The sequence below is a fragment of the Idiotropiscis lumnitzeri genome, chromosome 15 (genome assembly GCF_059441095.1).
Source record: "Idiotropiscis lumnitzeri isolate Australia: NSW breed Sydney's pygmy pipehorse chromosome 15, RoL_Ilum_1.0, whole genome shotgun sequence".
Lineage (NCBI taxonomy): Eukaryota > Metazoa > Chordata > Actinopteri > Syngnathiformes > Syngnathidae > Idiotropiscis > Idiotropiscis lumnitzeri.
The window spans coordinates 6,438,150-6,463,889 of record NC_142405.1 but is presented as its reverse complement, the minus strand read 5'-3'; the positions used below and the strand labels follow the sequence as shown (position 1 = coordinate 6,463,889).

The 25,740-nt window shown below is 41.2% G+C and overlaps 3 protein-coding genes across 10 annotated transcripts; 1 reads left to right on the top strand and 2 right to left on the bottom strand.

Moving 5' to 3' along the window:
• Positions 1–2,172: 2,172 nt before the first annotated feature.
• On the bottom strand, positions 2,173–7,644 carry wipi2 (WD repeat domain, phosphoinositide interacting 2). Of its 2 annotated transcripts, none has more exons than XM_088316039.1 (12): positions 7,401–7,644; positions 6,779–6,861; positions 6,370–6,539; positions 6,156–6,252; positions 5,947–6,044; positions 5,529–5,621; positions 5,297–5,367; positions 5,095–5,208; positions 4,370–4,534; positions 4,088–4,195; positions 3,566–3,663; positions 2,173–3,458 (listed from the first exon to the last, which is right to left on the bottom strand). In XM_088316039.1, exons 1-12 carry the CDS (start codon positions 7,472–7,474, stop codon positions 3,346–3,348), a joined length of 1,284 nt encoding a protein of 427 aa, XP_088172165.1. In that variant the 5' UTR covers positions 7,475–7,644; the 3' UTR covers positions 2,173–3,345. The 2 variants fall into 2 exon arrangements, with proteins under 2 accessions (XP_088172165.1, XP_088172166.1); XM_088316040.1 differs by having other exon boundaries at positions 5,101–5,208.
• Positions 7,645–7,760: 116 nt separating this feature from the next.
• Positions 7,761–25,108, bottom strand: ap5z1 (adaptor related protein complex 5 subunit zeta 1). Of its 5 annotated transcripts, none has more exons than XM_088316036.1 (22): positions 24,977–25,108; positions 24,677–24,814; positions 24,206–24,386; positions 23,838–23,988; positions 23,611–23,723; positions 23,360–23,531; positions 23,087–23,134; positions 22,533–22,673; positions 22,026–22,063; positions 21,526–21,688; positions 20,613–20,791; positions 20,389–20,531; positions 20,174–20,292; positions 19,957–20,084; positions 19,669–19,766; positions 19,443–19,575; positions 19,119–19,333; positions 17,470–19,040; positions 16,163–16,264; positions 14,828–14,979; positions 12,709–12,808; positions 7,761–8,477 (listed from the first exon to the last, which is right to left on the bottom strand). In XM_088316036.1, the coding sequence occupies exons 1-18, from the start codon at positions 25,015–25,017 to the stop codon at positions 18,737–18,739; spliced, it is 2,505 nt and encodes an 834-aa protein (XP_088172162.1). In that variant the 5' UTR covers positions 25,018–25,108; the 3' UTR covers positions 7,761–8,477; positions 12,709–12,808; positions 14,828–14,979; positions 16,163–16,264; positions 17,470–18,736. The 5 variants fall into 5 exon arrangements, with proteins under 5 accessions (XP_088172162.1, XP_088172161.1, XP_088172163.1 ...); XM_088316035.1 differs by having other exon boundaries at positions 12,709–12,820; positions 14,832–14,979; XM_088316037.1 differs by having other exon boundaries at positions 12,709–14,979; positions 17,470–17,687; positions 18,679–19,040.
• Positions 9,149–18,505, top strand: mmd2a (monocyte to macrophage differentiation-associated 2a). Of its 3 annotated transcripts, XM_088316043.1 has the most exons (8): positions 9,152–9,624; positions 11,077–11,147; positions 13,365–13,446; positions 14,840–15,000; positions 16,184–16,258; positions 16,358–16,459; positions 16,581–16,650; positions 17,441–18,505. In XM_088316043.1, exons 3-8 carry the CDS (start codon positions 13,369–13,371, stop codon positions 17,639–17,641), a joined length of 687 nt encoding a protein of 228 aa, XP_088172169.1. In that variant the 5' UTR covers positions 9,152–9,624; positions 11,077–11,147; positions 13,365–13,368; the 3' UTR covers positions 17,642–18,505. The 3 variants fall into 3 exon arrangements, with proteins under 3 accessions (XP_088172167.1, XP_088172168.1, XP_088172169.1); XM_088316041.1 differs by lacking the exon at positions 11,077–11,147 and having other exon boundaries at positions 9,149–9,624; XM_088316042.1 differs by lacking the exons at positions 11,077–11,147; positions 13,365–13,446 and having other exon boundaries at positions 9,150–9,624.
• Positions 25,109–25,740: the final 632 nt, after the last annotated feature.

The following is a 25,740-nucleotide window of genomic DNA, read 5'->3' as shown; positions in this document are numbered from 1 at the left end:
CTGCACTCTCTGCTGTTGCATTGAGTTTTAAGCGGAATCATATTGTTTCAATTCATCTCCATTTGACATGATTTTTGCAGCCTCTTCATCCCACTTTGCATAAATTCTGTTCAAGGTCTGCATCTGTCCTCCTCCAGTCTGCGTTTTTCCATGACGGCACTCCACAGGTGGCTGTGGTGATGCCCGAGATAGCTTGAAAAAAAAAATATGCACATCATGTACAGCTGTCTGTAAAGCCCTCTTAGTAGAAACAAAGAAAGCAGCATTGAATGCGATCATCCTTCTATGAATCTATTTTTCCTGTGAACTGCATACGTAAAGTAACTATGTTGAGCCAATATTTGTGTTGGCTCTTGCATTATTCATGTAAATTGCCCTTTATGCTCACCCCTCCTTTGAGACCTTTTCTGGCCTCTTATGTGTGACTATCAAGTCGCTAGATAAGGAGAGAGGAGGAAGGCCACGTGACTGTATGTAATGGTATAAAAACATCAGCCCAAGATAAATAATTTGGAATCTTTTTCCACTATTAATGTGACCTATAACCTCTACAACGCAATTCCAAAAGGTTTGTTGGGCGCAAACCCGATGCTGATCATCTCCTAAAAAAACAAAAAAAAAAACATCGCAACAACATTGATTCTGAAAATCGCCACATTCCAGTTACAAGAGGGTGTGCATACTTGTGCAACCACATTCTCAGTTGCTTATTTTCACCTCTTCTTTTGGGAATAAAAGAGAAACATATCAACTAAGTCGCACTGGTTACGGGTCACCTTAATGGTGGAAAAAGATTTGAAATTATTTATTTTGGTCTATTTTTATTTCACCAATCTGTCATTTAAAAAGGGGTGTGTAGACTTTTTACATCCTCTGTAAAATATATATTGCTTGTCCTGACTTTGACCAAGAAATGGGGGCCAGTACACTCTAGAACAGGTGTGGGCAAACTATGGCCCGGGGGCCACATCTGGCCCTTTAAATGTTTTAATCCGGCCCGCCAAACTTGAAAAAAATCAAATGAATATTTACGTTTTATTTTCTAAATACTGTGGTTTTTCAAAGACATATCTTTTTGTAATGCTTTTGTTCACTTTCATTTAAAATTAAATGTTTTTCTACGATGAGGTGAAGTTACCAAAACACTCCATCCATCTGCTCCTGGTCCGGCCCCTCTGTCAAATTTCAGAACCCATTGTGGCCTGCCAATCAAAAAGTTTGCCCACTTCTGGTCTAGACAGAGCAATTATGAATTGTCTGACAGGGAATCGAGTCAGCCATGTGACCTAATACACTACAAACTGCCTGTCTGTATGACAGGGAAAGCTGGCAGGAACCCAGTTTGATATACAAAGAATTGTGGTATGAGTTTATTCATACAAATTATTTTGCAAGTAAATTGCTTCTCTGTTAAAAGTCAAAAACAGAGGAGCCATTATGGCCCCCACAAGATGCCAGAATGTCATTACATGTCACGCGTGGGGAGGGTGCGAGGGATGGGGGGGCATTTCTCACTGCTTTTATCCATCTCTGAGGAGAATCTGGTGCTGGCTAGACGGAGAACATCAAGAAGGTAATTTGCCAGCAGAGAGCAAAGCCCCTGCTTCCAAGGTAAGAACATTACACCATGTGTGTTTTTTTTTTTGCCTGGCATGGTGGTACCTTCTTCAAACGCAACACAGAGGCACCATTCAAAGTCACGTGTTTTTTTTTGTGACTCTTTGATCCAATGTGAGAAGAAATTAAATATCCCACTTTTTCATTTTACCTTGTATTGTCTGAAATATTGTCTGTTCATAGCACGGTTGAGTGTGTGCGTGCGCAGCAGGCGTTTGATGTCCTGGGTTTCAGGCCTGAGGAAAAGATGAGCATGAACAAGCTGCCTGGAGGCAGTATGCACTTTGGAAACATAAAGTTCAAATGGAAGCCCAGAGAGGAACAAGCTGATGTGGAATCCACTGAGGGTACAGCCGCTGCCCCCCCTCCTACCCCTTCCATCAAACTGGCTCTCGTTTTATCTTTGCCCTTTATCTGAACCCTTTTTGGTCTAATGAAAGTTACAGGATAATTTGGACTGATATATATATATATATATATATAATGTGTGTGTGTGTGTGCGAATATGTATGTACGTGTAACATTCTAATCACATATGAAAGTATGATGCCTTGGTACATCACATACCAACATGGACTTTGTTTATTGTGGTTTCAAATGAATGTTTCACATTTTATACAAAAATCAATAGAAAAAGCCCGACACTCCCAATCTCCTGGTTCATCTTTGCCGAGTGCCTTCAGTCACCAAAAAAGACCACTGGAACAAACAGACCAATCAAATGATGACACGTATTGTCCATCTGGAATCTATGGCCAGAAGCAGAACTTTTTACAGAGCCAATCTATCATGATAAGAAATGTATAGACAGATTGTTGCGTTTCTAAGATCTGCATATAAAATGGTCACCACTCATCTAATGTCTTCAGTGTATGGACACAATACCACGGCAACATCATGCAGGCTCACACAGCATTGAGTAGAAATGCCTGTGTAGCTTTTTAAAAACAGCCATAATATCAAAAGTTGGGATCTGACAATTGATGAGAGGGAAGCAAGGATGGGTGAGTCAGGTGAGCCTCTGTTTAAGAGGTAGAAGTGATCAAGGATAAATGTAAGCTAATTACGCCACATGCGCAAACACACACCTGTGCCAATAAAAAGCCTCAAGACACACGCGAGCCCATGACATGTGCGCTGCTTGCCCAACGGTAGGAGGTGCATGTTTGTGTACACATGTGAAAGAGCAAAGCGTCAGAAAAGAGTACAGCGCACACCCTCGGTTAAGATCGGACAAATGAAAATAGATTTTATTAAGCCAATGCAGAGATCTCAAACAGAAAACATGAAGGGCAAAGAGGCACTTACAAAATCCTTTTTTTTTTTTTTTTTTTTAAACACGCTGTGAGAATCTGCGCGTCTTTAGTAGAACACAGCTACAATTCTATTTTGATCAAAAGTCCAACACGCACGCTCATAAACACTCATTCACATTGGGGGTTCGTTTGAGCGGTTGGCACATGTACATGCAAAGCAGTCAGTTTGGTCCGCGCAGACTAAACTGAGGGGAAAAGGAGCACAAGAGGGAGGGAGGACGATAAAATGTGGAGGTGTGTGAAGAGACAACAGATAACAGACAAGTTCCGGTGCACTCAATTGTTTGGGGGAAAAAAACAAAACAAAACAAAAAACACCTTCCCTCACAGATCCTGCCCTCCCCCCTCGTGTCACTTGTCGATAGCAGCGGCAGAGGAGCCCTCTGATTGGTGGGTGCGGCCCTCCGTTTGGTCAGTCAGTTTCCAGGATGAGCGGCGGCTGCTCGTTCTCATCCTCCAGTCGCAAGCTGTTGAGGTCTTCCTCTAGCCCCGCCCCTCCCACGGCGCCCTGCTCGTCACAGTAACCTAGGATGTTCAAAGCTAAGAGTGAGTTCAAAGGTCACACAAGCGTAAATCCCGGCACACACAGACTTAGAAATCGGAGACCCCCCCACACCCACAAAACTTCATACCTTTAGTGACAGAAGCACTGTAGGTCTGCGCCACAAGCGGGCGATCATGTGACCCCTGCTCCAGGATCTCATTAGCCGGCTCTGCACTGCCGTCCAACCTGAGGTCAAGAGCAGGTTCTGTTTCACAAACGCTGGATTGACACAGCAGGTGCAGGTGACCAAGTCTGATTTAATCCCTATAGCTATTATTCTTTTACTCAGTTTTCCATGGAACCTTCCAATGACATATGGCTGACATAGCTGTGTTTAACATTGTCACAGCACACGGACACAACTTGTAGTTGTTTAATGGTACAAAGCTGAGCAATGTAACTTAGTGACAATTGTAAATGTAGTATTCTTATTCTGCTCTTGACTCATGTATTTCTACTGCGCCTTACGCGGTAGTCAGTGTAGCTGTCGTTGACAATAACACAAACATGATAATGAATGGAGCAAGACGAGAACCCCATTATGGTCTTATTTATTATACGTGGCGTTAATGTTGTCCAAGAATATGAGCACTTTCACTGCGTATGTTACCTATGCTGCTTCATGAGAGTGCATTCCCCTCCTTCTTGTGGGTCCAAATTGTAGAGGTACAAGTAGCCATCGGCTGCTGCAACCAGCAACCTGGGAATCTTCTGAATCCTACGAGAAACCCCAAAAAACAAAAATAAAATAAGAGTGGACACCACATAATTTGCTGTAATATTTGCATGGTGCACTTTTTTTTTTAATCACTTAAAAGTACTGTCATATGACATGTCACACTCAGATTTAAATTAATATAAACATTCGATATTTGTCTTGAGGGAAACTTACATTGCTAAAGCGCAGATGTTCTTATGGCCGCAGAAGGGCAGCCGCACGGTGGCGAAGGCTCGTCCTTGTGTAAACATTTCTGTGACTTGGGAGGGCAGATAGGTGGTTGACGCCATCAGAACCTTGCCCAGGTATCCTCCCCATGTAGTGGGCTCCTCTGCTGGCCTGCACGCACAAAATGTGAGAAACACCCATTCTTTTTCTCGACAATCCTTCGCGTACTCACAGTTCCCTCTCAACCTATCTGCGTTTTTATTTGCTGTGTAGATTACAGCATCCCCAGCTAGTCGCTGACAATCTCACTGATGATGACGTACTGTATAATGCCACAAAATTCTGCCGAAGCTGTCTAAAAAGAAGTGGTACATCTTGAGTGGGAGACAAATTAGGGGAGGATCTAATTTTAGCCTGGGTCGTTAGTGGGAGTTACAGAGTCATTGACAGGTTAAAGTCCAGAAATTTTATGAAGATATTTTTGTAATGATGTTAAACTCTTTTGGGGATCGTAGTTTCTAGTATACTGGTCAGTTTGTCTCAACTGACTTTACAAACTACACCCTGGACTGGTTGCAGTAAATCACAGAGCCCCTATAGGGAGACAACAACTATCACCGAGTGGGAGATGAACCAAAGCTGCCTGGACGAAAGTCAGGTAAGTGAATTACGATGCTATCAGTGACTTTTGGAGCACAAAAAAAGACCAGCATTCTTTTTTAAATACGTACACATACTTCTCCTTCTGTGTTTCAAGTTTGAAGATGTGAACCGTCTCCGTGTTGCTGGAGGCCGACAGGTACAAGCCTTCCATGCTGAAGGCCAACGAGCAGATGCTCACACATCTACGAATGGGAGCGCACACGCACACCGGTAAGAAGATGACACTCAGATGTGCTCGCTACAGCAAAGGTTTCACACCACACTAATTACCTCTTGACTCCTCGTCGAAACTCAAAGAGTTTTTGTCCTTCTGGGATGGAGAAGACACGGATGACTGTGCCCTGGGATGGGGAAGTGAAACATAAAAGCCAGGCAAAGGAAGATAACAGTATCAGGCATGGGAAGACGACTTTAATTACTCAGGCGCGCAGAGAGAGAGAGAGAGAAAGAGAGAGAGAGAGAGAGAGAGAAAATAGATGCAACAGCCTCGTTAGAGTCCTACCTTCTCTGAAGCTGTGGCCAGTTTGGTTCCACTGGCATCAAACGCAAGAGCTGCTAATGGGCTGTCGTGGGCTGGAATCATGTTTGCGGCTCGCTGAAACACACATACACACACACACACACACGTAAGGGGTGCAATAACTGCTAACGTAAGTGAAGTCAGCCTCAAAGTGGAAATGCTTTTAAATCCAGATTAAATCTGATGATTACAGTCTTTTTAAAGGATTTTTTTTCCAATCAAATTTTCCAAAAATCGTGCTCTGTGATCTTTTAGCTATCACTCTTTTGCTTATAAATGCTTTTAAATGTTGTACTTATAATTATGTGTGTAAAAAGATGTAAGTGAACAAGCAATGACAACATGAAGGACATGTTTGTGATGAACATTCACTGCCAAAACTGTTTTTATGTTCACCCACCAGGTTGACAGTGTCAAACACTTGAACTTCTCCTATCATGGCACTGCCAGGATATGCCAAGTAACAATTGTCGTTGCTAATAGACAATGCACACAACCCTGTCGGAAGACACAAAAGCACAAAAATATTCAATAAAGTCATTCAAAAGAAGAAATGTTGCTACAGCTCAAGAGTTGCATCGCAATCAGATTGTGCAGCTTTATACAAACCTGAAGGGTTGGGTGGAGTCTCTCTGATTGTATGCAGTACTTTCATGTCTCGAATATTGTGGATGTAAAGCGACTCCTCCAGACACACTATCAGCCTCTGTAGATGAAACGACAAAAACAAGACTATCAACTGATATTTTCTGTTATTTAGCTCCAAATGTGGAGGAAGGTCCTGTAAGAAAAGTGGAAGGGGTGAGTGTGTTTATCTTCTTACCTGTCTGTTGAGTTTAACAGCCAGTATTGTGTTAGAGTAAGAGTAGTTGCAGATTTCAGTTCCCTTCTTGAAGTGACAGACTTTGAGCTTCCTGGGGGCCTTGAGGCTGACGATGGCCACCAGGCTGCTGGAGAACAGACGCTCGACGATGCACACATCCTCTGTGTCCGCTGTATGACACAATTGCACACACGTGTCACTTTAAGAACGGTTGGCTGAGTTACACGTTATTTCATTGTAGGACTTCGGAGGATGTGTCATGACAAGGAAGCTGGATACATAAATAAGGAAGTGACAGGAAATAAGGACTTGCGTTATACTATTAATGGAAAAGAGGCAGCTGTACTGTATACACACAAACACTATATATTGTGCACTCACTATAATTATATAAATATAGGATACTCACTACATTCATATATCTGCTCCAATTTTTCCACAGAGGACAGAGAGAAAAACTTGTATCCTGATTTGGTGCCAACAGCCAGAGACCTTTGAAATCAACAGAACATAAGTCATCACCGCAACAAAAGAGACATCTTTAATAACATCATAACGCCCCAACCTGACGTCACTTTATTCAAAGCCCCCCAAAATAGGCAACATGTGACGTCAACTAAAATGCGATAGAAAATACGAGAATAAATGCACATTATATCAATTAAATGAGACACATTGAAAATTATGAATACAATTCTATTCGAATAGATGTAGCTAAAGTTAGCGTGTGAGAGCACAACACCACGTTAGCCTCGCAGTTAGCGGCTAACCGCCGACAATATAAGACGATGTACATTATTAACATTTGATAAACAACAATGCTCGTATATTAGCTTTGACGTTCAGAAAAAAACATAGCCAGACTGCGTCTTGTCCGGCAGTGTCAGTTCGTCCTAATGTAGAAAATCGCACAAAATGGAAGTTAACGCTCGCTAGCGTCATAGTTCGGCCCGCCGTAGCGCCGAACATCCCCCGTAGCCAGCCTGTGTTCTTCCCCGCCCAGCTCTCCATTCGGCTCGGCCCTGGCTTACGTGTTATCCTGGTTAAAGTTGGCGAAGAGGAGCTGGCTTCCGCCCGCATCCCCGCTTAGACTGGCCAAGTTCATGAGCCCGGCACCATCGACGTTTAAGGCCCGGGGGAAATGAAAGGTGCTGGCCTGGTAATGGTGGTGTGTTAAGGGCCAAACGTGTAGCTGAGATTCAGGGAACCATTCCGTTGGCCAGTTGTAGCAATGCTAACAGGATTGTTGTTGTTTTTCATTAGGAGGGGGGTGTTTCTTGCATCTGCGCATGCGCGCAGACAGAAACGTGGCGCGGCCTTAAAGAAACCGACACACAATTGTGCCACTGTACTGAAAATTAAATGGAAAAAAAAAACCATAATTGTCCTGATAAGGTTTATGAACTATATTTATTCTGCCTGTCAAATATATTTGACAACAAACATCTGCTCAAGTTTACAAACACAAACCACGTTTCATGATTTAATGCTACAGCGCCATCTGCCGTCGATAGATGATAATACAACCATACATGCATTCATGTACAGTACAATGAAGGTTCGATTTATATGACAATAATAATAATAATAATAATAATAAGAAGAAGAAGAAGAATACAGAGTTGGTAAAAATACCCACACTCTGAGCTTGAAATGGCTCCCGTGCCACAAGTTTGAGGCCCCTAGATTAGAGCAATAAAAGATGTATAAAAATAAAAGCAGTGAGCAGAAATGAGCTCAAGCGAAACAGAAAAAAACCCACACTCCTTAAAGTAAAAAGTGTGTTGTATTAAAACTGTTCCGACGAGAAAATGATTGTTCAGTTGTAGTAAAAACAGTTTCCCCATTCATGAAAATGTATACCATGTTTATTACAATCTCTCCCGATTATCCAAACCATAACTTAATACATTCAAATGTGTTCAGTCTCAACCTCACATAGACAGATAACGTGTAATGCTAGAGTGTGCTGACTGTTGTGTCTTTGTTAGGCTGTGACAGCTGTGTCCTTTGGTCCATTTGACTGTTATGGTTCCTCCAGAGATTTGTAAGCACTGGCACACATCCAACACACGTTGGTTACATTCTCTTCCAGGTAAATACGTCTTCTGAAATAGAGAGCAAAATTGTGCAAGACATAATTGCATATGCATGAATAAATATGCTTATATCATATGTAAACAAAAAAAAAAGCAAAAACAAATACTCAGACATGCATTATAGAAGAGTGTAAGTCAGTCACCGTGCACTATATGACATTTATGATACTTTATACATGCTTGTCTGCGTTTGTTGATGTAGATTTGATCAGTCAACAGTCAGTGATAAATGTGTAACCAGATTTGTTTGAAGCAGTCACACTGCTCTTTGCATAACGTGTCTGTTCTGCATCACACGTCAACCCGACACTGCCACACAAGGGATTCTGTTAGTTGTTGGATAATATTTAATTTTCCGTTGCAGTCTGCTTATTTCTGAAGTAGAATTGTTGTGAGGGCATGATATTTTGGCTAAACCTCACATTTAGAGAACACAATAAGGTGGTTGAATCATTAACATCGTGATAGCTAAATCGCGAATATATTGGAACCACCTAACATGGACAATTAAGGTAGTGCTTCTTAATTATTTTTGGATTCAACGGAGGTTGCAATTAAAAAAAAATAAAAGATGACTACTTTGCAAGAAAACAGACAGCCCACTACTGGTGACAGTTTACATCTCACTGAAGGATTTGTGTTCGACTGTAGAGGGTTCCCTCCTCACTGTATTTGCAGTCCATTGGCCAGTGTTTCCTCTCCAAATATTTACAGCTAAAATACAGTTACAGACTTGAGGGAGGAGATAAATTGTGTAGGGAAGAGTGGTGGTTGGCTGCTGAATGTTATCATCGGGCCAGGAGAAGGGAGGAGGGATTACATGCCCAGTCCGGCGGAACATCCTGCGAGCACATCTGAGATTCTGCACAAAACTCTGCGCAGACCCACAAGACCACCCACCCATGCTTGGCAAAAGGAATGCAGCCCGAGTCCATTCTCACGCTGGTGAAAAGTTGCGTTGAAGTGCCGCCGCCTCGATTTGTCGTTGTTATGTCGTCGTATTGGTCGAACCGAACCTACAGGTTGTTGTTGGGCCGGCTGGACTTATGTGTTTATGTTTGAGCGCACGGCGGTGGGACATCCGGAATGGGGAAGCCGTAGACGACTCGCACGCACACGCGCACAAGATGGACCTAAAGGGGACGACATTTGGAAGGTATTTTTTTTTTCTTTTCAAAGAATTGGAACGGAACTGCTGCAATGTACCCAAGCGTGATAACGCGCACGGTCCAAGCCACAGGGATTGTTATGCTTATTTTTGCGAGTGTGCTTGAGAATGACAGCATCTCATTCACAGTTATCTAACTTTTTAAATTTTTTTTAATTTTTTTTACAATGCTAGTTGTTCCTTTCATTACATTTACGTTTAATACCATGTATTATTTTTTTAGCTGTCCTGTTGGGCAGAGATCGCTAAGGTAGTCTGTACTGGTGTAAAAGTACAGTTACTTTGGAAAAGTAACAGTACGGATTCAACTCTTAACTAACAATTGGTGCAAATATATAAAGTAAAACACATTTTTTTATCGTCAACTACAGTGCCTGTTTTGATCATTTGGTACAACAAAACAACTCACAACAAAATAGTTTCTCCTTTAATTTGGACTTGCATAGGGGTTGTACTAAGAAAAAAAAGGTGTAGGGGTTCACATTTCAAGTCTCATGGTATTCTTTAAGAGCAATAGTTGCTTTTAAACAATGAATTAACTAAATGGAATGAATGAAAAATATACACCATGGATCTGATTTCTCAGATGGACGGATACACAAAACACAGAATACCCACTATGAATCAATCTCAGACGTTAAATGATTCTCTAAAAGCAATAGATTGGGAATATTTTGTGTCTCCCAATCTGTTTTGTAATTATTAATCAGGGACCAGGATTCCTTTCTTTGCCAGAAGTAATTGACTGACACATGGAGAGGCTGAGAAAATATTAAAAAATATATTTTAGGGTATTAAATAAAATGTGGAGTTTAATTGGGGCTACACAACCTTCTGACGAGGCAAGCACCCCACTCTCTGTCCCTGTTGTTAAGAATCACATTCACGTTCCACCATGTCATTGCTCCCCGTTTTTTGTTCCTTATAAGACCCTAAGATCTCAATCAAACAAGAGTTGAACTCTGGTTGATCTACCTCTGATGACTTTTTTACCTTGAGTCGTCAATCGCGGACGTTGAAAAAAAAAAGCAAGATAATAATCATTTTAATTCGATTCATCTGATGATTATTTTGTCAATTGAGCAATGAATCATATAAAAAAAAATCATATTTACTGTTTGGGTAGCTGAAATTTTGAGGATTAGAATCATTTTAAATAAAAAAAGGTATTTAAACGATTAATTGTACCTCTAAACTTAAAGTGGTACAAAGCACAGAAAACTTGGTGCAAATATATGGCGAGAAAGTAAAAAGTCGCCAGAAAAAGAAATACTCAAGCAAAAATCTACCCAAGAAGTATAACAGTATTTGTCGTTCGTCACTTGCGAGCAATGCGGTTCGGCTGTTTGATCTCTGGCAACAATAACATTAAATTCACTGAATAAAGTTCATCATGTCTCTTATTTATAATTAAACTCATTATTATGTCTTTTATCTCAGACAGGTTTCTAAGGTATTTACCGGACATGTTTCGGGGGAAATGGCGAAAGACTGCTGCTGAAACATGCCAGGTAAACAAAAAACAAAAAAAAAACTGTCTGAGATAAAAGAACCAGCGAGTTTAATTTTAACAATGGATGGATGGATTACATTCAATTGTTACGAAAAGTCTACACACCCCTGTTCAAATGCCATTTTTTTGGTATTAAAATAATGAGATCAAGATAAATGAGTTAAAAGTTGATGCAAAGATGAAGTAAAAAAAAAAAGTCATCATTATGGGTTCTAATGAAAGGTTGACGGCAACATCGAAGGTGCCACAGGTATTTTATGGCAAGTTCTGGCTTTTGAGTACATGTGAAAACAACTCCCGTCTTCTTTTTATGTTTGGACGATGGGAGAAGGAGGCAAGACGGGAGTGTTAGCTTACAAAGAAAAATCCAAGCCTGGTTTCATTTAGTAAAACACTCCGAAACACTTATAACAGGTGGATAAAAATATTATTTATATCACAGAAACATGACATTTGAACAGGGGGTGTGTAGACTTTTTCTATAGTATACTATGTGGATTGGGAAGGCTATGCTACAACCTGCGAAGAATGGATGCACCCTGTAGAAAATAGGACGGAACAGGACAAGAACAACATAATATTAAACAGAATAAATATAAAACACACACACACACACACACACACACGCGCCATCTTGTGGGTGTGTGCACTTGCATGGGAGATGGTGATACTGTATTCGTGAGAATCAGAGTTTGAGTCCTAGTGGAAATGAACTTGAGCATTACTGGAAAAAGCAACACACACGCACACGCACACACACACACACAGCTTAAATGTAACCGATCCTATTAATGTATGGAATGTGCTGAAATGGCTTATTTTAGCCAAACTCTTACTTTTTGTGAGAAGCACGCACACACACACACATTTATATATGTAGGTATGTACAGTATAACTGTGTTTGTGTGTGTGTGCGTGTATGCGCACAAACTAAGGGACAGTGTGTGCCCAAGCCAAAGAATAGTCACGCTGATGATGACAACAATGTCTCCTATGATCAGTCTTCCCTTTCCCTTCAGTCCAACTACACAAACACACTCACACGCACAATTCCGTCACTGGCAATTAGAGGACATCACAGCGCAACACTCAGGTCCATTGATAGCCTCACAACAGCGCCTAGAAAAACACGGCTGAGCAAAACTTCCCGAGCTTCCTGGGAAACCAGTTTTCTTATGACACAGGTTAGTATTTGCTTTCATCGAAGTCACACCCACTCATGTGTGACCCTCGTTTCGATTACGGTGCCAGAGAGTTTGTGTTACAATGACAAATTGACAGGAAGGTCTCCATAAAACATCCTAAACTTCCTTCTGGAGTGGAACACACGCACTTTTATACATTTTTTTTGCTCTTTCCGACATGAGCATTGCACATGAGGTATTTTGCGTTTCATATTAAAATTGAGCGGCATCCACATTCTGTCGAATAAATGGCTACAACAAACAGATGCAGTGTAGGTGTGCTGGGGGCAAGACGCATGATTGCCGGCATGTTTGTGCGCATGGAAGTGCTCTCAATGTGTAATTAAATAACACAGCTGACCCACACAGACGCACCTGTGGCCCTGGGTAAAGCTTGCTGTGCTGTGCCTGCGTGCGTCCGTGTTCATCTTGCTGCATTAAGTGCGCTTTTGGAACATCCCCAGATGTCTTTCTTCTTCCTGGTATTCTTATGGGATTTTCGCACACACACACACACACACACACACACACAAATGTCGTTAAATAATGCCATTTTTCAGAATATATCTTCAATATGAAAATCTTGTGAATTTTGCACTCGTCTCAAGCCACTCAGTGACATTGTAATGCTCAACTGAAATATTTTAAACAGGAAATAATTTGCAATATTTTCAAATATTGCAATGGGTATGTGTGATAATGACGTTACAAAATGATTGGCATAAACAGTAAAAATCTATTAGGATTTTTTTTTATTATAATGTATCGTATGAAATTGATGGAACATTTTGATAATTACATTGTCATAAATTCACGCAGTCCCGTTTGGATATGACAACACAGTCTCCCAAGTAACGACAGGGCGCGTTAAAAAATTCCGGCAACGTGATGTGGATTAGCAGCATTTAAATCCTACAAGAATGAGTCCAACACGCCCACGTCCGCACGCACACGCACGTTATTAAATAACGAAGTAATAAGATCACTAATGATGTCATCAACTCTCCGCACGTTCCCTTTTTTGTCGCCAGGTTCATGAACTGCCGGGTGCCATCCAATAAGCGATACCAGCCGACTGATTATGAACACGCCGCTAATTGCGCCACACACGGGGTGAGTGGCACAAAAACACCATCCCGCACGTGAATTCTGCAACTATTCGGGGTATGGTTGCAAATCATTGCGTTTTATCCCCTCAATGTCCCGGACAACTATATTTGCGCTGAGTGATGTAAATTGAGCGAAAGCCCGGAAAAAAGATGAAGCGGATTGAGGCAGAACAGTGAGGATTTGGGGCTCTCTGCTGGGGACAGTGGGCTGTAATCCCTGATTCAGCCTGTAGCGTTTCCTAATCTGCTGTAATCCCCAAACGCTTTCGGCCTCGGAGGGAGCACGAGCGACATGAAAAGATGGAAGAGAGCAGGGGAGAAAGCGCGGTCATGCCGATGCGTCAGCCTGACACAACAAGTGAAAGGCGAGCCAAGTATCACAAGCAACAACATGCATGTTCGCCTCGTGTAAAGCGTGGAATCACTCAGCAGAGGCTGCAGCTGCGCAAGGAGAGGGGCAGGAATGTTAACAATGTCAGGAAAGTGTTTAAAGAAGACTGAGAGGCAGACGCAGAAATGTTCTGAAAGAAGAAAAAACAAACCCGACAACAACAAAATACATTTTCAAGGTTTTGTTGTATGGCTGCGGGTCTGTAGTAACACACATGGTATTGTTTTACGAGCTGGATTAGGTTGCGTAGTATTACTTTATAGTGTAAAACAAAATCACCCCGCCATCCCCCCCAGCCCCCCGCACAGTATAAAATATTTTGAGTGATTCCTTTGTAATACTTGTTTTTGGAATTTTGTTTTTCTGACAGCATTCTGTCAATGGGCACGGTGCCATCAGACCATATTTTGCCAGTAAAACATCTTAATGGGTGGAGCTGACATTTTTGTTTTTGTTTTGGGCCTATAGTTGAAGCTCAGTGAATTCTGCCTAGCAACAAGAGGCCACGCAAAATGTGTGATGAGAGCAAGAAAAAGAACCCGAAAATTTCTCTCTCTCTCTCTCATATCACACTTGTTTTTTTGTTTTGTAAAGTTCGAACGCATCAAAGACTGCAAGTCAGTGTTTAGTAAGTTAGCAATATAAAGAGAAATATTTCATATTAATTAGAATGAATTATTATCATGGTTCAATTGCCTTTATATTAGCATAAGATTAATTAATAAGACCAAAAACACGTCTGATATTGTTTATTGTAATAAAGATTAATTTATTCTTTGTGTTTGCTAAAAAAAACACTCGGGTGTGTAGAAGACCTTGAAAAAAAAATAATCACATATGAAACTCAATCGCAATATTGAGGGGAAAATTTTAATTACAGTAGATTAGTTCAAAAAAAAAAAAAAAAAAAAAAAAGATCAGCCCTACTGTGCTCTAACAGCGTCACTCAAGTGCCTCATCGTGAAATGTGCTGGAGGAAGAAAGATGCCTTGACTTGCCTTTGCAGTTGTGGATCCTACCGAGCTTGCTGGGTGGCTCCTTGCTGTACTTCCTGTCAGGGGACCAATGGCATCGCGTTGCTGCCTGGCTTTATGGCAGCGGACTCACTGGCCTCTTTGTCACCTCAACGCTCTTCCACGCTGCTGCCTGGAAAATCAGCCACCTCAGGTGTGTGTGGATTCACATGTGGCAATCATATGCCAGATGTGAATGTTTGTGCTCGCAGTCACACGCACAGTTTGTTCGTTAGATTAACACATCAATTATGACATAGCCTGAGGTGTTGAGATACATAACAGATGTGACCTGGTTATGGAAAAAATATTGCGCATCACATTCACAAAACACAACTTACGAGAAACACGAGGAGGAATGGCAGTTTTAAAAAAAATATATTTGTCAATGGTGAGAGATGCTATCGATGGGAGAATGTTGGTATCTTTTTCGTGATTTCACCGTATACAATAACCAGAGAACCAGAAATGGAATTTACTGTGTCATAAAATAAATAATTGGTCTGCTTGGCAGAACATAAACAGTACAATTAATTAAATAGAAATCATATCCATTGATCCATTTTTATAGCTTTGCTGAAGTAGAATTTTCATGTATGTGTACTGTACTTGAAATTTCTTTCACTCTTACTCCACTACATTCCCTAAATAAAATATAAATAATGAATAAAAAATAAATCTAGGATTCATAAATAAAAACACTCAAAAATTCTCATGAGTCTTTTTTTAAAAAAAATATTTTTACTTCAATACTAAGTAGACTGACAGACCATCAAATGTTGAGTAACATCACATTCTTTAGTTTAAATGAATCTTCAGTCTACGCCAGTCACCTGCTCTTTGCTTATAGGTAAAATGCTAAAATGTTACTGACATGAGGCTGTGACGTATCAAATCACGTGATATTATTAGAAGGAAAATTTGTTGTGTGTGACAGCATTTGAATTTTTTTTTATTCTATTCTTTTCTTTCTGTGATTACAAAGGATTACGTGGATTATTCGTGTGAATGCCGCGAGGCAAGGAGTCATCTCAGGATCATGGCGCATCCAACTTATTTACTGTTCTTACTTTTCCGCTTGCTTTAACCTTACGTAACAGCGTCGCCGCTTCTCAAGGGATTTAAACCCAGTACAAAGAACAAAACGTGCAGCTCGTTCTTGATGCGCGTGGAGATATTTTTCTCAGCTTCTGAAACATCGGACTTTTTTCTGTTGCACGGGTTTGGCGACAGTATGCAGTGAGTGATCTCTCAGCGTTCATGTGACATTTTTAGAGTCATTTCTATATATTATTCCCTTTAAAAATAACATTTACCTCTTTTTTTTCCTTTTGCAGGAAGGTGGAGCAACTTTTCCACAAGTGTGACCGAATGGCCATCTACTTCTTCATAGCGGCCTCCTACTCTCCCTGGTAGGTCTGTTAATGAGACAAATAATAAATGATGCGATGTGACGGGTGACCGAGGTCACGGCGGAGGCGCTGTGACGTTTGTGCGACGTGTGCGGGCAGGTTGATGCTGAGGGAACTGGGCCCGTGGGCGTGCCACATGCGCTGGCTGATCTGGGTCATGGCTTGTTTCGGGTCCATCTACGTCTTCTTCTTCCATGAGAGGTAACATCATCTCGCTTTGAGTTTCTGTCTCGCACATTAGTGCGGCTGAAATCAAATGCCTGCTCGCGGGTGTTTCGAGTGATACACAGAGGCATTACGCTTGCACGGTTTCGATTGGCAGGTACAAGCTGGTGGAGTTGCTGGGATATGTGGCCATGGGAGCTGTTCCTGCTTTGGTCATTCTGTCGATGGTGAGTAGCTTGAAGCGTTATATTTTCTTTTATATTGTCTGTCTTAGCGTACTACGCAGAAAATTGTGTCGATCAAAACTGAGCATTTTATCTTTGTGAAGTTTTTTTTTTTTCTTTCATAGAGCGCTCAACTCATAAGATTGTACCCAACGTTGTGCTTGTTCGCTCCGTATATTACATCATAGGGATTATTATACAATCTTGGGTCAGTGATTCCCAAAGATTTGGACAATCTGATGAGATCCATAAAATATTTTAAATTTTACTTGAACAAATTTCACAACTAAACAGGATGAAATCAATTCCTCTAGCAATTTTATTATTTAATATTCATTATTTCGATTTTTTATCCACCTAAATTGATCAATCATCAATGAACCTTTTACCGAGCTCGGCACTTATCCTTACATAAGGAATGACTGGAACAAGATAAAGCTCATAAAATGTCAAGTGTTAAATAAATAAGTTTATACTGCTAAATATAACATGCTAAAATTTGGGAAAAAAAATAACTACACAGAAATAATATTTTCTTAAAGCTTCAAAAAATACATATCGAGATGATGAATATGAAACAATTGTTGAAACTTGTTTTGTATTATATTATAAATATAGAGGGCTAGTGCTGGTTTTGGTCGGGCCACCACCCCAAAAAAAGGATTAATGTAAATATAACATTTCTGCTATTACACACAAGACCAAATAAATCTTTTTTTTTTTAATTAATCCTTACTTTTAACCGACAGTGGCAGTCATCTGTCACCAATGTATCATGCACACAATGTTCCAGGTGGACCATGCAGGTGTGTGCGAACTTGCCATGGGAGGTTTCTTCTACGTCGTAGGCGTGGTCTTCTTCAAGAGCGACGGCTTTGTCCCGTTCGCCCACGCTATTTGGCATCTTTTCGTGGCAGCTGGAGCTGGCATTCACTACTACGCCATCTGGAGGTACCTCTACTTGCCTCGGCCCCTGCTGGAGACCTCCAGGTGATGGGGAGCCGTTCTCACGCTGAGAGAAACATTTTCAAGCTATCCGGCTGGGAAAACACAAGCTCAGTGGTGAACATAAAGTGGTCTTAAATAAATAGCTTGCATGCTATTTGATGGGTCAGAGATGAGAAACCGGAGTAAACTCTCAACTTGAACATTGAATCACTAATTCTGTTTCTGTAATCGTTTTGGGAGGACCAATCATGGGTAGTAATTCAATAATTTTGTTTCATTACCTCATAGGTACAGCTTCTCTTTGCAAAGATGTTCTGATGACCAATGTTTGGTCAAATAAGGACACTTGGGTAAACATTTCTTGTTAATGTTATACTTGTCCCATCCAGGTAGTGTGAAGGCAGAAAATAAGGCAATGTGGGTTTTTCTTTCCACTAAAGTGCCAAAATTCAACTATTTCAAACGTTTGTTCATTTTGAATAGATGATTAATATCAGATGTGGAGAGTTAAGACCACATGCTGCACACTTTGTAGTTACAAATCAGTCACTCAGTTCAGCTCAAATTCCTATAAAAGCAGCGCAATGTTTATTCAAAGTAGTGATTCTTGAAAATTCCAATTAATCACAAAATTTAATGACATTGAACTGATGTTTTTTTTTCTCAATATATTTTACTCAACTTTTGTAAAAACTGTCAGCACTTTCTACTAGTCAATGTCTGTAATACCACTACTCCTCAAAATGTTGTTATAAAAACACTTCAACTATTTTCTAATTGGCCAAAAGGCTCTGGAGACTTAATGACATGTCGGTTTCTTTTTTTTATATAAATCAAATGATCTATTTTGTAATTTTTTTTTATTTCTGATATGTCACAATAAAGAATAAAGAAGAGATAATATATTACACTGATTGTTGAGTCTCTTTTGTGATTGGGTCATCATTATAGTTGTCCGTAATTTAAGTGATGAAGTTACAAAAAGTGCAAAAGTCAACCAAGGAGCATTTCTTTATAGATATCAGTCAATAATTCTGCTTGGCTATCTTGGCTGTGCCCTGCGATTGGCCGGTGACCTCTTACCCAAAGTTGGTGCAGGAGAAGTGGCATCATGAAAAGATGGACGCTGATGTCTGTTTGATTACGTGCTTGTGTCGGGTGAGGGCGAAGTAGGTGTGTGTTGAGCCTGTGAAGTGCGCGCCTGCGTGAGTCTGCTGAGCGCTCGCAGTTGGAGCGGCATGGCCACGTTGGTGTCTTGGTGCCACCGGGGTGTGGTGACATGTGCTGGTGGGTTCAGCACACTCTGAGCCACTCCGGGCATCTTCAAAAGAGCACACAGCTCCTCCCCGCGAGTTACTATGGAAACAAGGTCCTCTTCATCATCGCACCAGGAAACGGACCCTCCTCTGGGTACGTTTCGCAGCTTGGAGAGGAACAGCGACACCCTACGATGGACACAATCATTTTAGATTCACGTGCAACTTACGACGGATTAAAATCGTTTCAATATCCCCCGACGGCACCTGGGTATCAGGTCATGTGACCGTGACGCCAGCTTTGCGAGGGCGCTCATTAGAGTGGTGATGACGCGAGGGGCGGGGCAGCCAGCTCCAGGGGGCGGGGCTGATGATGTGATTTCAAAGAGCACTGCCTCCAAAGTTTCAAAACAGGACGTGATGAGGCTCACGGAGCAGCGGGAATCAAAGGTTGCAGAAAGGTACTCCCCGAGCATCAAAACCTGAAGACAGATGTATTTGAAAGCAAGATTTTTATTTTGAATAGAAAATAAAATACTTGGAGCTGGAGTATCCGTCTAAAACTACTGAGATTCATTTTATTCTTCTTACCACATGCGTGTAGATTTCTTGTTTGCTGTAAACATTGGACGTGGCTCCAGCGAACTCCAGCAGCTCGTGGGATTGGTCAATGACCAAAGAGGGGTGGAGTTTGCACAGTTTGATCATCTGCCGGCTGAATACTCTGCGCAGACAATGTACCGACGGCGAAACATGCAAATCTCCGTGACACGCAGCAGATTAGCACCTCGCTCTCATTGTGCGTGTTGAGGTGTACCTGTTTATCTCTGTGATGTATTTTGGGATGTTGAGGAGGAGGCTGCTTCTCTCCAGCAGCACCAAAAGCACTTGGCCTGCAAGTGTCTTGTCGGCAACCTAAAACAAAGAGGCATTTGTGATCATATACTCATTACCCGGTCAAGTGACCAAACATTTAAATATCATTAGGGAGCGTAGAATCTATGAAAGAGAAAAGTAAAAAAAAAAAAAAAAAAATCTGCAACTGCAAGTATTTTTTCCCCTCATCGGTGCGGTCCCACTGCTCTAGAATATTTATTTTCCTCACTGTGATGACGGCGTTGAAGAAAATATGTAGCAAAATCGGGACAGTCTGAGCGCACTGAATGACTCTTGGCCAATCGACAGCCTCGGATAACAGCTCAAGGAGCGTGCTCAGTCGGTCAATTGTGTCACCTGCGGAAAACACACGCAATGTTGGAAGTAGCCTCAACACTCATCCCCACTTACAATATTTTGGGTAAAAAAAAACAATGAATGCTTACCTGTGCCTGATTCCGCCCGAAGCAGGAAGAGGAAAAGCCCTCGGAAAGTTGGATTTCGGAATGCATCCATTGACGCGAGGCTGCGCCCTCCCGAATCGGAAATGGGCAGACACATTGATCTGCAACATATGTAGCCCCACGCAACGTTGAAAAAAAATAATCTTGCCATGACATGACACTAGGTAGTATTTTTTTCAGATCTGCCAAATGGGCACCTGAGTTGCAAGAGCAGAGTAGCAGAAAGGCAGGGGAGGTCCAACAAAGTGTGCAGCAGCTCCAGTGCAGTACCTGATGTCACCATAGAGGGCAGCAGATCAACAAAGTCGTCAATCACTGCAGGGCTGTCCCATGCTAAGAACTGGAAAGAGAGACAGGAAATGCTGGCAAAGAAGTATAAATCTAGAAGTTTGTGCGGCAGCCTTTTCCCTCAGTGTTTCACCTTTAGAAGGTTTGGGAAGTAACGTATGTACTGGGGAACTCGGAGTGGCACAGTCTCGATGTTTAGACGCAAGAAGCGCAGAAGCTCGTGTGCCAGGAAAGGGTCGTTAAAGAGCTCAGCAGGGAAACGACCAAACACGAGGTTCCAAACGCAGTCACACTCAACAGCAGCCAGTTCACCTAAAAATGGCAACAAAAAATATGTATGTTTGTATTTCGTACCTCGGAGCACATACAAATTGCGAGGAAATTCAGATGTTGGGAGAAATTTCAAGATGAACTTAGACAAACCCATGGCCTTTAAAGGTGAACTTAATTTGACCTGTAAACTTTTGAATGCATGTCCTACTGCACAACAGGTGATCCATGAAAGGACCAATATATGTCTTTTTAAGGACATCCACTTCTATGCCAATTGTAAGATTTCGTCCTGGAGTTGAGATGTCATAACATGAAGAAGAGGACTGTTCTAACTGCACCAAAAAACGAATTGGTCTAATCTTGGAGTGTTGTCAATTTTGCTCTTCAGCGCAGGTCAAATTAGGTTTATATATCATAATCCACAGTACAGTCCAGTTCACCGTGGTACAGGGCAGTGTGACAGTGTAAACAACCAAATAATCTGACAGCATGAAACAAATGGATGTTTTTTTTCTTCTTGGCATGTGACTGAGGGCAGTTTCCTTTACGACAAGCCAAATTCTATTTTTGTTGTTGAGTGGAAGACTTTCTATCAGATAATCAACACACTGCAGGTACTGTGAATAAGAAAGAATAAAAAAAAACCCAACTGTTTCTACAGATGACTTATTTTGGTACTCTTCCCTTTGGTAATGGAAACGTAAAAAAACCATTTGGGCCATTTGGAAGTGCAGTATGAGTCCATATGACCATAATGTTGTGTTTTTACGTGCCATGATTAAGATAGAACTGCGCCACAGGAAGCAGGACTCTGGCGAATGTCAAGTCTGAGCTGAGACGACCAAAAAGCGCCTTGATGGACGGGAACACTCTGTAGACAAAGGACGCGTCCTCTATGCACACGCAGTCCAGGATACACACCGCTTCCACGAGACACTAAGGCAGGAAACAAAATGTGTTTTACAATATAGCAGACATTATTTTGCAATAATGGCAGCATGACAACAGATGTGGTTTGTCTTATGTCAGTTTTAGAGGCTAATATTGGCATCTTCTGCACTGGCTGTATGAGTTCAAATATTTATTGATGCTCAGAAGAACCAATACTAGAAACCTAGGTTGATAGTCTGTCCTTTCTTCACTGCCAATGTTTCAAAGTGGCAAAATTACTGTTTTAATATGTTGCTGTTTTTCATGCCTTACCAGTTTTCCCATCTAAGCATCTCCCATGTCACCCTGCAGTGTGAGAAAAATTAAAAAAAAATGGGCTCACAGCTTTCTGCAGATCTATATCAGTCTTCTTCTGGGCCTCTGAAAGAAAGATTGAAAATTAAATGTGACAGCTGTCCGCGTTTATACACTATAGTACAGCGTTCCCCCATTTATTGCAGGGGATGCAGTCCTGACCCACCCACAATAAGTGGAAAGCCGAAAAACACAAATAGAAAGGGTCTGGTTGCTTTAAACACATCGAATGGTCACCAATTTGCTCGGACGCCTAGGCTGATTACAAGAAGTCTTCACCGATACAGAATCCTTGGGGGCCATCGCGGGGCTTAAAATAAAACTAAAAGTGTTCGACACGAGAATGCGTGATGTTACCAGCAGCCAATCAGAGCCCAAGAAAATGAAAATCCCACAACACTGCCCAAATGTTCATTATTTTATATACAGCACATAATTTTCAAGCTGCATTTAATTTATCAGCCTTCAACTGTACAGTATTTATATTCATGTAAAAAGTATAAAAATACAATTAAAAAAAAAGAAAAGCACTGACTGCGATCACTCTGTTCAATGAGGCGCTGGCAGTATTGGAAGGCTTTCTCTCTAAGACGCTCCTTTGGCGGCAGCAGGCGGCTGGAGGACGATGTGACGGAAACCATGGAAACCACAGAGCCGTCTATCTCCGACCTATCATCTATAACACAGCAGGTCACTGTTCAGAAGTTGAAATAATTACAAATGCCCACACGGTATTGCACGGTTGTCATGTGAGCAAGTTCATTGGAATTAGAAAGCGCAGTTAGAGAAGGAGTTTGCAATCATATTAAAAGACATTGTTAGAGTGGACAATATACATTTTTAAGGTCTTAATTCGCTAAAAAGTATTGATGCAATTAGTGAAGAGATTTTCATTATTGTCGATATTCCATCAAAAGCAAACCTGAGACTGTCGGAAAAACACAAGTTACATGTGCGTGTCTGGTGAGCTCATGCTTCAGTTCAAGTGTGGTATTCATTAATTAGACAATCAAATATAATTGATTTGGCTTCTTAGACGCACATGCGGAGGGGGTGGGGTTTGGAGTGGGGGTCAAATTCACTTCTTACCATTAGAAAATGAGTGAGAGAGGGAGAGACTTAGCTGTAACCTGTTTGCTGAAGATGATAAAAAAAAAAACAGAGCAGGACATCTGAAATGGGCACTGTGAAATTATTGGAGGCTTTAATTTCTGTTATGATATTATGACAATTCCTGACCTCGACAAAGAACAGAAATAGGAGCAAAAAAAATTGTGATTGAGGCGAACAACACAACACCGGCCGTACTTTGGACACCCCTGACTTCAAATGAACTGCTTTGAATAAATGTTAACTTCATACCAGTGTCTGCTATCGTGCCACCGAGCACAGAGTGGAACGTGAGGAGCCAATGGCGTAGCATGGAAAAGGCGTAAACGTTCATCCACTGGTCTTCGGTGAAACCTTGTCCGACACACAGCACTGTGAAGAAATCTCCTGACACTGTCCCGTCCAGCTCTGCAATAGGCAGCGGCTAACGAAACATCGATAGGGAAAGATATTTCACAAAGTACACAAAAAAGCGACTGTATTGACATCAGTTAAGTGCATACCTGACGTGATCGGGACCCTGTGAAAAATCCTCCAGAGGAAGCCCCGCCCCCTTGTGTGGTGCTCGCATAGCGCAGCCAATCAACGAGCTTTTTACTAAGGAGGGTCATGTTATCTGAAGTGATTCACACATAGGGAAAGCAGGTGAATTAAAAAAACTGGATTCAGGTGTGCAAAATCTTTTGAACACTATCTAGCTAAAAGCAAAAATGAATGTTGCCATTGCTACCTTCAGTGAGGCTGTCAGGGCTGTGTGTGAGGATGGTGTTGACAATTGGCAGGGTGTGAGGGAGCAAGTTCGGCGGCCCTTCTGCGGGTCGGTTCTCCAGGCTGCGGAGGAACTGAGTGCAGAGCGCTGACAGATCATCTCGGGATTCAGCCTGTTTGGAACAGAATGTGGAAAGTAAATCTGAAAACATTCATTCAGTGTCTGCATATAGTGGTAATCTCTCATGTAAGGTGTATATATATATTTTTTTAGATAAAAAGTTATTCATTTTCAAGACGGAAATATTAACTTTATGGGGATAAAGATGCATAATTGAGAAAAATACCTATACATATTGGCACATTCAGTCCAACAAGACATAAGCACACCTGTGAGAGCAGCAGGGCAGCTGTGTGACTGTTCAGCTGAGCGCTGCTGTTTCGGCCATAGTTCTCTGTCTGAGCAGTGAGGGGCAGTGTCTCTCTGAGCACAGCTGAGCTCAAGACTTGAAACTGCTCCACAGGGGAAGACAGGAGCTGCAGAAGCCTCTTCTGAAGATCAGGAGGCAACCTTTGGTTTGGAAAACACAAGGTTCATCACACTCATGCATTGGATGTGGCTATTTTGTGAACTAAGAGGGGACTGACACGACAATGTACTAACAGTTAGCTCAAGTTCAAATATTGTAATGGTGTAAACAACTTTTGTACGTAAGTAAAAGTTAAAAAAGAATGAAGTTAAATATAATATGCACTTCGTTTCTTCTCACCATTGTGTTGAAACAATGAAAAAGAGACTCGGAATAAACATTTAAAACACAATGAAGACACGAAGTTAGGGAAAGCAGCACTTCCACTTACGTTCTAGTGTACTTGGTGGCGGAGACGATGAGGCGCAGTCTTTGCAAGGAGTCGATAGTCTCGTGACCATGTTCTTTCCCCTCGAGCAACTTGATTAACCTACAGTAAAACTTCTGCAGCTCAGACTCCTGGATCTCCCTGAAATGGAAACCAAAACCAATAAACACGTTGTGGCATTTTTGTCAGATTTTAGTGTTACGTATCACAGAATAAAGATGTATGCTACTTCTCTAAAACAGTAGCAAAATCACATGCACCCACGTAAATAACGTGTGTGGAATCACCGTTACAGAGCCCTACCTTGCTTGTTTAATTAAGCTTTCCGAACCGTGAGAGTACATTTTGCGTATAACCCAGCTGGTTATCTTAATAACATGTCTGGCTGAGGAGCAAGATAAACAGTACAACTCGGATTAAGTCCGGACTGAAAAATGTCTTTTCATTATATAGTTCCGCTTCCTGGTCTCGGGATAGGGAACCGCGAAAGCGCATACAATAAGTATTTACCACACGTAAAGAAAGTGTGACATAGCCCATATTCTGTAATAATAATAATAATAATAATAATAATAATAATAATAAAAAAAACAAAAAATTCTTTCAGGCAAAATATTTTTGGTTATTCTGTTTACAATCAATCCCAATTTTGCGCCTTATTTTCTAAAAAAATAAATGTCAACAACAAGATCCATCCAAATTGTTAATAAAATAGTAGTGACATAATTCGCGGGTCCGCACCTCCCAATTAAATAGTTTTTATAATGCTACTACTACTACAGCTGCTATTACTACTACAACTACTATTACTACTACTACTACTAGTAGTAGTAGTAGTAGTGCTACTATACTTCTACTACTGCTACTACTAATAACACTAATGATAAGAGCATATAGCAACATTCTAATCATTTCTAATGCTATTTTGGTATTCAATAACATGGTACTCAATAACTTTCCAACACAGGTAAAAGGAACGATCGACTGAGAATAAATACTATGACTGCACGTAAGAAGAAATAAAGTGACCTAGACAAAAATCTAATCAAAGGTAACGTCATTCAGTA